Below are 13,170 nucleotides of genomic sequence, written 5' to 3'. Positions count from 1 at the left end.
TTTAACTTTAGTACCTCGCTCTGTTATTATTGTTTGCATCTTAAAAACCTGCTTTGTCTTCTATCAGTTATGTGTGATGATTAGTAGTTTAAGTCAGGAGGTTAGCATTCATATCTTCTTGAGAAAAATGAGCTGTTGGGTTAGAATTTGTTTCAAATTTGGTTCTTTTATTGCTTACCTATCTGTCAACCTTCTTACAGTGCTAACAGTCACATATTCCTGCATGCTTGGGAGTTTGCCCACTTTGATTTCCTTGGGTTCACAAACAGCCTTGGAAAGAATTAGGTGAAAAACTCAATCTTTCTGGAATTTTATTTTCTAAGCTTGTGTATTTTCTAGGTTGGGAGGGTGGGCATGTTTCCCATTTAGAGAATTATTAAATTAATATACCGATATCATTTTGAAATTGACTGGAAAAGAGGAAGGTTCTGCTCTTGAAAATCCTTGAGGGATCATTAAGAACCCTGCACCCCCAACGCCTTACACTCTTCTGAGACAGAACGACTTATGCTGTCGTTCAGCATAAGGCGCTTGGCCGTCCCCCTTCATTAACCCAGCGTGGGACACTGTCAGGCCATGGTTCTCTGACGTGCCTGGGGGCTCACCACCCTCAAATGAAGCACACTGGTTCTTTGTTTCACTTGATGGTCCTTCTGAAGCTGTTCTTTTTCATTTTCCAGACTTATAACAACTTGCCTTTACATAGAGATTTTAAAACTTCCCTGAGTGTTCTCATGTATGTCTTTGTTTTTTCTTACTAACCCCAATGTAGAAGGGGCACCTGTTTTCCCATTTTATAGATGAGAAAGTTAAGGCACAGTCATCTAATTAGTAGTCAAGGTGAATACTAAGGACTTCTGATATCACTGACTTTTTTTTTTTTTTGAGCCCATGCATTTTAAAATGTATTTCTTTGAGTGATATCTTTTCAGAATACTTAACCACCTTCTTTAAAAGGATCTGAAATGAAATTTAAAATATAAGCTATACTTAACCATTATGTTTCATAGAAATGGAACTTCTTGATATTTGATGTAGGCAGTGAGTCATGGTAAATGAGCCATTAGCTCTTGGGCATGCCAGTTTCCAGAATACCAAGGCAGAGTTCAGGCAGTGTTGCCTTATCAGCACATAGTATGAGATTTATAGAGTAAATAGGTTAAGGGTTTTTTTTTTTCATTTCAATGAAAACAGTAATCTAGTTTTCCTGAATCCTGTATATCCCTAATTATTTCTTAAAAGCTGCTTCTAGTGCTGGGTAGCCTTAGAGTTAGTTACTAGTTCTTCAGCATTGGTTCCCAGAGTCACTTGGGTAGCTTTTTAAAAAATGCATATCCCATATATATGTATAACTGATTCACCTTGCTGTATAGCAGAAGGTAACACAACTTTGTAAATCAACTATACCAATAAAAATTTTTTTTTTAAATGAACATCCCTGGGCCCCAAGCCAAACCCACAAAGACAGACTCTCTGGAAGTTCTTCAGTTGCTTTGGATGACCATGAAGATTGGGTTATTTCCAGAGGGATTAATAGATTTGATGGCTTCCCTCCCTGTCTGCTCCTTTCCCTGAAAAAAAAAAAAAAAAAAAAAAAGGCAGCATTTAACTGGTATGTCTTGGAGAAACAAAAACATTATTTTGAAATTGCCCAATCCATTAATCTCTTGAACCAAAGCTGCTGACAGAGGGAGGGACAGACCTGGTGGCTAAAAGGAACAATATAGTACCCTGCATCTTGAGTGTGTATCTGCTGTGTTTCTGCAGTATCGGTCGCTGATGGAAGAGCTAAATCGCAGCAAGAAGAACTTTGAAGCAATCATTCAAGCCAAGGACAAAGAATTGGAGCAGACCAAGGTACTGGAAAGAAGAAGAAGGTTTAGAATTTGGTTGGTACATGCAGCTCAGCATTTTCAGCAGTGCAAGGATTGCTTTGGTGAATGAGGGGAGAGGCATGGCTATTCCCTGCCTCAAGGGAAGTAATCTGTAAAATTATTTAGGCCTGTAGAAGGGTCTGCCTGTAAGACAACATCTGTTCCCTTCCCTCATTCAGATGCGAAATGCTGGGGACGGTACGTTCTGCAGTCTAGTCCACTCTGTGGTAGATGTTCCTTCAGAGTGTCTCACTCACAGAGGCTAAGGGGTGGTGTGGGCAAAAGGAAAAGTGGTTCATCTTGATGCATTCGTGTAATTATTTCTCACATCAAATCAATGACACTCTTAAATTAGGGGTTGTAGACTCAAATGCCCCCTGGAGTCAGACTGATAATAGAAGTGAATAAAGTGGCCTGGGTGTAAGAACACAGTGGGGAGCTGTGAGGCGGAATTCCACCCTCACCCATACCCCAAGAGGCAGCTCTTCTCGGCAGAAGTGCAGGCCCAGTGTTGTCAGATCTGAGTTTTCCACAGAAAATGGAAATCCAGATGTTTATGTGAAGTATCCCGATTTTTAAGTAGTAGTAACAGGTTCAGTTTTTTGATACCATGAATGCCAAACTAAGTAAATAAGTCTATAGGCTGGATGTAGTCCACAGGCCACCAGTTTGCTTCCTCTGATGGGAAATTAATGCCTGGGAATTAATGCCTGCTCAGCCCACCCTTCCTCAGGTACACATCTGGAGCAGATTACAGAAAGGAGAGGACTCTTTTTCCACTTGGTTTGCTATCCTATCCTCTATTTAAATCACATAGTACTTTATTCCCCAGCCTCTAAAACGCCACCATATTTTTTAAACCCAGCAATTCAGAAGTTTTCAAGGAGCTTGACTCTAGTTATAAATGGGTCCATTCCCTCTTCGCTGTCCTGATTAGTCTCACAATCTTTGCTTTGATAAGAAGAGAAAATAAAACATGAAAAATAACCTCTCAAATATACCCTCTTTTGGCTTTTCCTCTCCCCATTAGGGGCACTTAATATATGTTGACTTCAAGAGAGGACCCTAGATCCTTCTTGAAAAGGGTGTCTACAAGCAGTCTGTCTCTTGGGGAAAGCACAGGGAAACTGCACGGCAGGAGTGGGAAGTAACAAGCATCACAGAGCGTGAGGCCTGAAGATACTTCAACAGGCCATCTCTCCAGCCTCCTGCCTCCAGGCACCTTGGATATTATCCTTATTTTGTAGGAGAGACATCTGCAGAGAACACAGAGGACCTTATACACTAATTCAAGCTTCCTGCCTTTATGGACTGTTCCTCATTTCTTTCTTATCCAGTGAGCTCTTGGCTGCTTAGGATGATTTTGTATCCCCTCTGAACTGCAGTGTGCTATAGAATACCTAATGTCTCGTTCTGGCCTCGGATGGTCGGCGGGGTTGGTATGCTGACTTCAGTTTTTCTCTTTTGGTTATTTTTGGGAAGGAGACCGAAACTGCAATACCAATACATACTCATAAAGTTGAGAAAGGAAAAGAAAGGATGACAGTGCCCTATATTAGAAAGCAGTTCTGAGAAGCAATAATCCTTGGGGCAAGAATTTTATTCTAGTGTTACAACGCCAGGGTGGATTTTTAATTTAGATTCTTTCTGAATCCTCCTGCATACTATTAATCCTGCTCTGTCCTGTTTTGCATTCTTGTTAGTTCTCCCGAATGACAGGTGGGGTTGTATGTCTTTGCAGGAAGAGAAGGAGAAGGTGCAAGCACAGAAGGAGGAAGTTCTTAGCCACATGAATGACGTGCTAGAGAATGAGCTCCAGTGTATTATTTGCTCAGAATACTTCGTTGAGGTAATGATGAGTAGTGGCTCACGCCTTCTCACTCTCCTACCCCTGAATGGAGCCTCAGCTACACAGACTGCTTCTGCTCTAGGGTAACATCCTGAAGAGATTTTTCCTCCAGGAACTTACTGTAGCTATTTGACTTCAAAGTGGCTGCTGAAGGTGGCCACTTCTCACTTGCCTCCACTCGCTTTTTTCTTATTTCATTTGTTCTTGAGTTCTTTTTTTGGCAGAATCAGTGTTTGGGGCTATAATAAAGCCTTTATCTTTTTGTTGTTGAGGGAAAAACACTTTGGTTTTGAAGAACCATCTAGGGGCTGCCCCACCCTCCCACAGGTCAGAATGTCATATGTTTCCTACATTGCCGACAACTATGAGCTATTGGGTTTTGTGGGTTTTGCGGGTTTTTTTTTTTTTTTTTGCCTAGTGTTGAGCTCCTGCAGGTTTTTTTTTTTTTTTTTAAACTCCTGGGATCCATTTGATATGGCAGATCCAGAATTAGATGGCATTAGAAATTTGAAGTATCAGAATAAAGCTACTCAATAAAGCTAGTCTTTCTTTGCTCTGAATGGACACAGTGCTGAGAGTGGGCGTGCAGTGCAGCCTTTGAACAAGGGGGTAAATGTCATTGAGGTATGCTCACGGGATTCAGTGGCCAAATGGAACATTTTTCAGGGACTCGGAGGCTCCTTATGAAAATGAAACATCACACCTAGGATTTCATTTGTTATCCTGTCTTCTTTTTGCATAAACTCTCTTATTTTCACAAATTCTACCACTTGTGTCCAGTTCATCTTACACAACAAGTGTTAGACTAAAGTTGTTAAATGATAGTGCTTTTCAGACTCATTTAAAAAGAAAACGCATACACACACAGCTTCCTTTTTTTCTGGTGGCCTTTAGGGAGATTGGGTCTATTAGCCTCCTGAAAAATCTGTCCTGGATAGACCTGTTTCTTTTGCTTTGGATCTGCTTTGACTTCAGATCATAATTTCCCCCATAGTTTGTAGTCATTTGATTCCCTACTTTGGAGAAACTCAGTTAGTACTGTTTCAACATGACTTATGCACCGTAATAGAAGACGACAAGGAAAGGGGTCGGAATAAGTGATGAGTTAGCCAACCTGGAGCGTCTGCACAACATGTAAGAGACAAATAACCTGATCTTTGTTTGGTTTACAGCATGTGCTGACCTTCCCTGCTGGTCCTCCTTTAAAATCAGTGTTGGGTTAGAGATTTCGTTTTAGTCAGCAGGTTTTTAGTCCTGTTTATGAGAATTTTGTCTCATTCTTTATTTTTACTTTTTTTTCTTTTTTTAGTATGTCTCATTCTTTACTGAGAATGTTTCCTAGTTAGCCTTCTGGCTTCCACTTGGCATTTGGAAAATAATACAAAGTTTGTGTTATTTCCCCCTGCTTTCCCAAAAGCAAGAAAGAAAACTTTTTAGCTCCAGAAAAAGTTGTATCTTAGGAGATGTACAGAAACAAGAGAAACGAAGAGTATGGTTTATGTTTTGAAAAGTGATAAGGACCTTGGCAGAAAGCTGACCATTGGGGTTGCTCAGGAGCACCTCAGATACGGGCCCTTTTCTGCTTTCTCTCTTCTCATAGGCTTATTGATATTACTTAAGGCACTGTCAGCTGAACCCATTACATTTTTTCCTATTTTGTTTTTAGATTCTTTTTCCCTAGCCTAAGTGCTTTTACATATACTTTTTAAAGCTTCTTTTGAGTAGAGATAAGGGCCTCCTAACATTCTGTGTACTGAGTATTCACTGTGTGAATTTAAATTGAGGTTCTAATGCACCATTAGGACATACATCTGTTTTTCCTGAGAATTAGTGATGCATGTGTATCAGACATGCACATGTTTTCTAGTCCTGCTTAAGTCCAGTGGCATTTATTTGCAGGATAGCTAAGCCACGTTGGCAGTGTGAATTGAGTTGGTGGAACAAAATAAGACAAATCAGCCTACCTGGAGCCTGAGTTTATGAGCTTAACTTTGAGAGAGAAAACAAATAATCTAACATGAAACTTAAAATTTACAGTTCCTAGGAATGATTCTGATACCCTTTGTAAGGCCTCTAGATGAAGTTATGGTTAAATTTCTATTTCGTCTTGAGAACTAACTGCTTTCCTAACTCTGAGATCACAGCGGCCCTGGGGGAGTGAGCGTCACAGTTCTGATGTGTGTGTTCACATTTCCGTTATAGGCTGTCACCTTGAACTGTGCCCATAGTTTCTGCTCCTACTGTATCAATGAGTGGATGAAGAGGAAAGTAGAATGCCCCATTTGTCGGAAGGACATCAAGTCCAAAACCCGCTCCCTGGTTCTGGACAATTGCATTAGTAAGATGGTAGACAATCTGAACTCAGAAGCGAAAGAACGACGAATTGTCCTCATCAGGGAACGGAAAGGTGAGTGAGTATGGAAAGAGGTGAGTCCCCTCAACAGACTTTTTTGGATCCAGAAGAGTCAGGTAAACGGTTCTTGAGCTTAAGAAGGAGGTGGAAGTAATGGGGGAAAGTAAAGGAAGCTAAAGGTAATAAACATGTAAGAAACAGTTGAGGCAGAATGGAATATTTGAGCAGCAGGGAATGGGGAGGCTTAGGTGTTTGTGTCTTAGTTATGGGATAAGAAAAGATGGGATTAGAAAAACACAGGGGTGGACAACTTACAGTGTTAGTCACTAGATGGGGCTGTCGTTCAAGACAGTTTAGTTGCTGTCTGTTGCTCTCGGTAGGTTGCAGAAATCTTGGGTTGGGTACACAATAAATTATAAATAGGATGTGTACAAGTCAAAGATTCACAACTTGGAAAATGCCAAAACATATGAAGAAAACATATATAGGTTCTATCTGTAAGAGTCACAGCTTAACTACACAAATCAGACATAACGTTAAGCCAAAAAGAGATTAATTTAATCCTACTATGTTAACTTTACTAGGACTAGTTTGACTCAGTTGTGTCTGACTCTTTGTGACACCATGGACTGTAGCCCACCAGGCTCCTCCCTCCATGGGATTCTCCGGGCAAGAATACTGGAGTGGGTCGCCATTTCCTTCTCCAGGGGATCTTCCCGACCCAGGGACCAAACCCGGGTCTCCCGCATTGCAGGCAGATGCTTTAACCTCTGAGCCACCAGGGAAGCATGTTAACTTTGGGTGTTCTAATATAACCTCTGAGCCACCAGGGAACCATGTTAACTTTGGGTGTCCTAATAAACAAGTTTCCCAGAGAGAGTTTGAATAGAGAGATTAGGGAAGTGGGGGTGGGTGAGTTTCCTCAAGGAACCATACTCCCATAGAGAGTGTCTCCTCCTCTAACACAAGTGATCTCATCACACTTGGGGCCTGCTCTGTTGAGGATTGCAGAGCCACCCTGCTTGAGACTAAAATGTCCTTGTGGCAAAAGAATGTGTCCTGGGCAGAGCACAAGGAAACTAGTGGATCAGAAGAATTGGTTATTAGGCAGGGATGAGAGTTCAGAGGAGGAGGGTAGATCTGATTATCATGTTCAGTCCCTTAAAAAATCTTGTACAGCTCTACCCTCTGGGAAAGCTCAGAGCCAGAATACTGAGAGGTCAATTGGTTGCACATACAGGGCCAGTCAGAGAAGACGAATCAAAAGCTCACTGCCCTTCCAGGTGTTTCCCACCACCTGGCCATCGGGAAGCCATGTTCATGTATGTATTTGGATGTACCCTTTTCTGAGTTAAGAGAAGCCAAAGGCTTAAATGCCACACTGCTAAGAACAGGATCTTCTGTCTATTGCTTTCTTTCTCCTAGCCCTTCAGCAAATATCAGCCTCTTTGAATCAGGCCAGAAATCTGATGCTGACTTGTAAGCAGCTGTAGTATGGAATTGGCCCTTGGTTGGTGAGCCATTGCAGGGGCAGCAGACCGATCACAGGGTAGGTGTTGAGCCTGTTTTGCCCAAGGAAGACATTCTGACCTTTGGGAGGGTAGGGAAGCTCTCAGGTGGTTCTTTGAAATCAAAGTATTTTCTGCTTTTTTGACAGTTATGTGCTATTGGACTTTGTTTTGAGTCCCCATAGGTGTTTTTTTTTTTTTTTAACCTCCTAGGAGCCACTTGATTCTGGCAGAATCCATTGCTGTTTCTTTCCACCTCTCATCAGTCCTTAACATTTATAGGAACATTACACTAGGCATTGGAATAAAGAGATAAGGTATTATCTCAGCTCTCACAATCTGTGGAGGAGACAGAAAAGCAAGTAGGTAGTGTGCAAGTTCCATAATAGGGTGCTGAAAAACTGCAGAGGAGAGGACATTCAATTTGACCTGGACAGGTTGGAGGTATGGGAACAAGCTTCACAGAAGAAGTGACATTTGAACTGAGTTCTAAAGGCTCTAGGGATGATGCTTTCCAAGCAGAGGAGTCAGCACAAGCACAGAGGCGTGAGAAGCAGTGAGCTGTTTGTTCCTCGCAGGGCCCCGCTTGGTGGCCCAAACAGGACTTGATGTCTGCCTGGTGCCAGAGCATGAGGACAGCCAAGGCTTAGGAGGTGTCTGCCGAGTGTTGTGAGTGCCTTCTGTTTTCTTCTCCCCTTTCTGAGAGGAATGCTGACCTGGGAACTCAGATTTGACCAAGCCTGTGAGCTTAAGTTTGCTGGGTCTGTGTGTGGGTGGGGATACCCATGTGCTTTCTTTTTTTGCTTTTTGGTTTCTGGAGGTTATTGTTTTTATTTTTTTCTTTGAAGTAAAATTGATCTACCTAGTGACTTGATATTGTGATACATTACAGAATGATCACCATAATAAGTCTAGTTACCATCTGTCACTATACAAAGCAATTACAGTATTACTGATTATATTCCCTGTGCTGTGCATTACATCCTCGTGTCTTAATTTATTTTGTAAGTGGAAGTTAATTCCCTTCCCCTGTTTCCCCCATTCCGCTATCACTCTCCACATTCCCGCTATCACAAACCACCAGATTGTTCTTCGTAGATTGTATTTATAAGTCTGTTTCTGTTTTATTATGTTTGTTCATTTCATTTTTTAGATTCCAGATTTAAGTAAAATCGTATGGAATTTCCCTTTCTCTCTGATTTATTTCACTTAACAGAGTACCTTCTAGGTTCATCCATGTTGTTGAACATGGGAAGATCTCATTCTTTTTTATGGCTGAGTAGTAGCCCTGTGTGTGTGTGTGTATTTATGTATGTATATTTTCTTTATTCATCTGTTCATGGGCACCTAAGTTCTTTCTGTATCGTAGCTGTTGTCACTAATGCTGCAGTGAACATTGGGGGTGTATATGTCTTTCTGAGTTAATGTTTTCATTCTCTTTGGATAAATACCCAGAAGTGGAATTGTTGGGTTTTATGATAGCCCTGTTTTTAATTTTCTGAGTTCTCCGTAGTGGTTGTACCAGTTTACATTCTCACCAACAGTGGAGGAGGGTTCCTTTCTCTCCACACGCCCATATAGACTTTCTTCACCCAGCCCACTGACTAGGTTTCTTCTCAAAAGTCCAAGCATGGTACATGCATGCAGCCGTTGGAAAGAGAAAGAAGGACCTGTGTCCTAAATTCATCTCTGACTCCCCTCATGCAGAGTTAATACTGCAAGGTGGATAATATCAGACCCTTCTCTCTCCGAAGGCTAAAGCAGGTACCTTTTTTGGTGACACTGGGAGCCAACGAAGTAAACCGAGTCGGCCTCCCTGATGCACGCACTGGCTGCGAGCAGCTCTGGCAGCAGTCTCGGCTTCTGCAGTTATTGCAGCAAGTGCAGATTTGAGGTTTTCTCCAGAGACAGACAGAGGTGCTGAGGCTTGATTTAGGGAAACAGGTGCCAGAGCCATCAGCAGCTTCAGTGGGCTGCAGTGTGGCGTTCAGAGGAAATTCTCAGTTCAGATACCAACCTTCTTTGCCAATTGAAAGCCGGTTTAATCCCCAGTGCATGGGAATTTTTAAAGGACCAAATGTAGGATCTGGAAACTAGAATTGGCAGGCCTGTAACTGTCACCATTCTGACACTGGCAGGGCCGTTTTCCTCCTGGGTAGGGGAGTGCTTATCACAAGTTCAGAGAAGCGAGTCTGCCTGTCTGATTTCACCAAGAGCAGTGCTACTCCAGGCCTGCCTGGCTGGTTGGTGTCTTCAAGGCCCATATCCCCACGGGAGAGTAATGCCTCATGATTGATTAGCCATAGAGCCTCAGTAAAGTCTGTGAGGCCAGATTATCCAGAAGAGGGGAGGAGGAGGAGAGTGTTAGGGTGCCAGATCCTGTGTTGGAGAAAGGGTGCCCTGGAGCTGGGGCAGATAATGAATGTTAAGTACGTGTCGCATGAGTAATTGCAGCCCTCTGGGATATTGACATGAGGTTTTTCTGAAAGAAAGACATTTTGCTACATGAGCTGGGGAGGTGCTGGAGCTGAGTCTTCTGTCAGTTGCCCCCCCCCCTTCCCCGTTTGTTCTATTCTCATTAAGTGTTGGTTGGTTGACATGAGTGTTAACATTCTCACTTTAAGCTTTCCCTTGGAGTTTCTTTGGGTTGTGCTCAAAAAAGGAAAAAGCAAATTATCTAGAATAAAATCTTGCCGGTCCTTTAGAACAGGGATTTTCAGTTCAGAGACTTTTTCAGATTGCAGTTCCCAGCTCCCTTGGTAGTGCAGTATGAAAGTAAGGCTGCTAATGGGAGTTGTCCACGGCCTTTTGGGGGTGTTGAGGTGGGGAGAAAGGTTTATGGACCTCAGCTTTCCTGAATCTGTGAGAGAGATGTCCCTCCAGAGGTTGGTGGTCTCTAGGAAGATTGGCCCAGGTGAGATCACATAGCCTGTGGCTCTTGCCGGCTTCCTATAGGCTAGGAGGAGGGTGATCCAGACACAGGACAGGAGAAACTCTGTCTCTGAAGAGAGCACCTGACAGGCTTTCCCTGGCTATTAACCATCATCACCTGTTGAAAGACGGAGCCTCATAAAGGACTATGTAGGGAATGTCCGCAGTAACAGTGTCTGCCAAGTTGACCTCATCCAGAGAGAATACTTGTTAGCAAGATGTTTTATTTTATGTTTTTTTGATTCTACTGTGTGGGTTGCAGATGAGATCTTATTTCCCTGACTAGGGATTGAACCCGGTGCCTGCGGCAGTGGAATTTCGGAGTCCTAACCACTGGACCGCTAGGGGATTCCCAGCAAGTACCCAGTCCTGCACCAAGAACCTAGAAGGTCATGTGCATGAAGTCAGCATGCCCACCTGGTATAAGGACAGTGTTTGTCTAAGATAAAGTGGCTCTCAGCAAGATTGGCATGGGGTGGGGGCAGGTGTCCACATACATGCACTCACATAGTTTAAAATGCTGGACTCTTAAAAATTTATCCTTTGCAAAATTATCATGGGATCAAAAATTAGCAGATTTGTTAATAGAAGCTTTAAAAAAAACAACTCTCCGTCACCACCCTTTCGTTTTTGCCCCTCCCTTTTTCCTTCCCTTCCCTTCTGTCCCTTGATGGATGTCTCCTGCACAGCCCTTATTATTCCCTGATATATAAATGTAATAACCCTTTCAATCTGCCTTCCAAAGCATTCCACACCTTAATCTCAAAGAAAGTCTTGAGATTGCCTTTGGTGTAAGCCAAGATCCCTGCTTCTCTGGGATCAAGGAAGCAGAAGCTAATGGAAAACACTAGAGGCCAGTGAATAGCCCCTCCCACCCCCGCCCTCTCTGGACAGACTTTGAAGTTGCACCTCTCCCTGCTTGTTGCTGTATAGGTATTTCCTTCCTTCCTCCAAAAGTTATTAGCTGAAGACCAGCTTTGTGCCTGGCACTCTTCTAGGTATGAGGAATAGAAGGAGAAGTGAAAATCTAATTAGTCAGATGTGATTTGTGCTTTCTCGCTAATAAAGCAAGAAAGGGGCCAGGAGTGATGGGAAGAGTGTTGGCAGTTCTTGGTAGAGTAGTCAGGGTAGTCACTGAGGGGAAGGTGGTATTTGGGTGTTCTAAAGGCTGTGGCCATGCTGCTGTCTGGGGAAAGGGTTTTGGAGGAACAGCATGGAGGCGACGTAGCAAGAGTGGAATGAGTGATGGGGAGGAGAACAGGAAGTGAGGTCAGAAGGTTGGGCAGAGGGCAGGCCGAGTAGGGATTTATAGGCCTTTGGAAGGACTTGAACTTTTACTGTGGAAGAAGAGATGGGTGGGCTGTAAGCAGAGTTATGTGATCTCACATCTGTGTCTTGATTCACCGTGGCTGCTGTGTGGGGAGAGGCCTGAGGAGGGCAGCAGGGAGGCCAGGGAGGGAAATGCAGGCTCCTCCTCTATTTCTCTCTCTCTCTCTCTTTTCTCTCCAAAGGAAAGAGATTGCTCTGAAGACAGTGCTCCAGAGACGTTGACAGACTGCCAGGTACTGGGAGCTTCAGATGGTCTGGAAGATTCTCCTGGATGGTCTTGGGTGGCTCTGAGAGTGTGGGATGGAGCCACTGGGACAGACTGAGTTAGGAAGCCCTCCATCACGAGCCTCCGCCTGGGCCGTCCCTGCTGCCACCATTGTCTGAAGCCCCAACTGCTTCAGGGTACTTGATAGACTCTGTTCACTACATGTTGTATGGGTTATATATTTCTGTTGTACTTTTTAAACTTGTTGTTGTTATTGTTTGGGTACCTCAGAAGCACCTCTGTAGACATTTGTTTGGGACAAATTGGGTATTACCCCTATTGCTGCCCCCAGAGGCAAAGGCAGCCTCTATTTGAGAGGATGGCATACCTCTTTGTGAAAACAAGATGTCATTTCCTGAAAATAAAATGTAAAACCGATCAGTTGCTCAGCTGGGCTTTGGTATATTTATCTTCCTTTCCTTCCAGCTCCAGACAGTCTCACAAGTAAACACTGGCAGCTCATAAATCGCAACCAAGAAAGTCACTGTATCAGATGATATACTCAAGTGAATGTCTGCCTCAGAAGCCAAGCCCAAGATCGTGACCGCAGCATATGGCTCTGTTAAGCCCCTGACTGGCGTGTCTCCTTTTCATTTCAGAGATGAGTCACCACTTCCTGGTTTGGGGATGGAGTGAATTCCCTTCTTTCAGCTGGAGTTCCAAAGTATCTGTTTTACCTAATGTCAGAAAACACAGGCATGATTGAGAACCTGATATGCTTTTAAAAAAAAAAAAAAAATTAAAAGCCATTTCTCTTTTGCTGCTTTCCTGATTTAAACAAAACTAGTTCGATGTTTGGGAAACAGAAGCGTAGGAAAACCTGTAGTATCCTTGGTTACCAGTGATGAGAAGGAAGGAACACACAGGAAGCTGCAGAGTAGTCATTCAAACCAAGGAGCTCCAGTAGGAAACTGGTTGTGCATTATGTCATCCAGTGATTTGTTTCCAGATGGAAAAGAATTTTCCTCTCCATTTTTACTGCCTGCCTATAGAACCTTTCTTTGTAGTTCTTTATTTATATTACAGGTATTTCATAGCGATGGTAGGTTTTTCCATTATTG

The 13,170-nt window shown here is 43.1% G+C and overlaps 1 protein-coding gene across 3 annotated transcripts in view; it reads left to right on the top strand.

Moving 5' to 3' along the window:
* Positions 1-12,493, top strand: part of RNF8 (ring finger protein 8) — a 36,371-nt gene extending 23,878 nt beyond the window's left edge. Inside the window, exons 5-9 of one of the 3 annotated variants that reach the window (XR_001917126.1) lie at positions 1,768-1,857; positions 3,616-3,723; positions 5,926-6,130; positions 7,502-7,625; positions 12,027-12,112. Coding sequence is in view for 1 of the 3 variants with exons in the window: in XM_018039174.1 (XP_017894663.1) it covers positions 1,768-1,857; positions 3,616-3,723; positions 5,926-6,130; positions 12,027-12,043 (420 nt within the window). In the remaining 2 variants the exon portion in view is untranslated. Of the gene's footprint in view, positions 1-1,767; positions 1,858-3,615; positions 3,724-5,925; positions 6,131-7,501; positions 7,626-12,026 lie in introns of all 3 variants that reach the window. The other 2 variants (XR_001917127.1, XM_018039174.1) reach the window with 2 other exon arrangements.

Source organism: Capra hircus, chromosome 23, assembly GCF_001704415.2.
Source record: "Capra hircus breed San Clemente chromosome 23, ASM170441v1, whole genome shotgun sequence".
NCBI classification, from domain to species: Eukaryota; Metazoa; Chordata; class Mammalia; order Artiodactyla; family Bovidae; genus Capra; species Capra hircus.
Note: the sequence above shows the minus strand (reverse complement) of the source record. Positions and strands in the feature narration are given on the sequence as shown.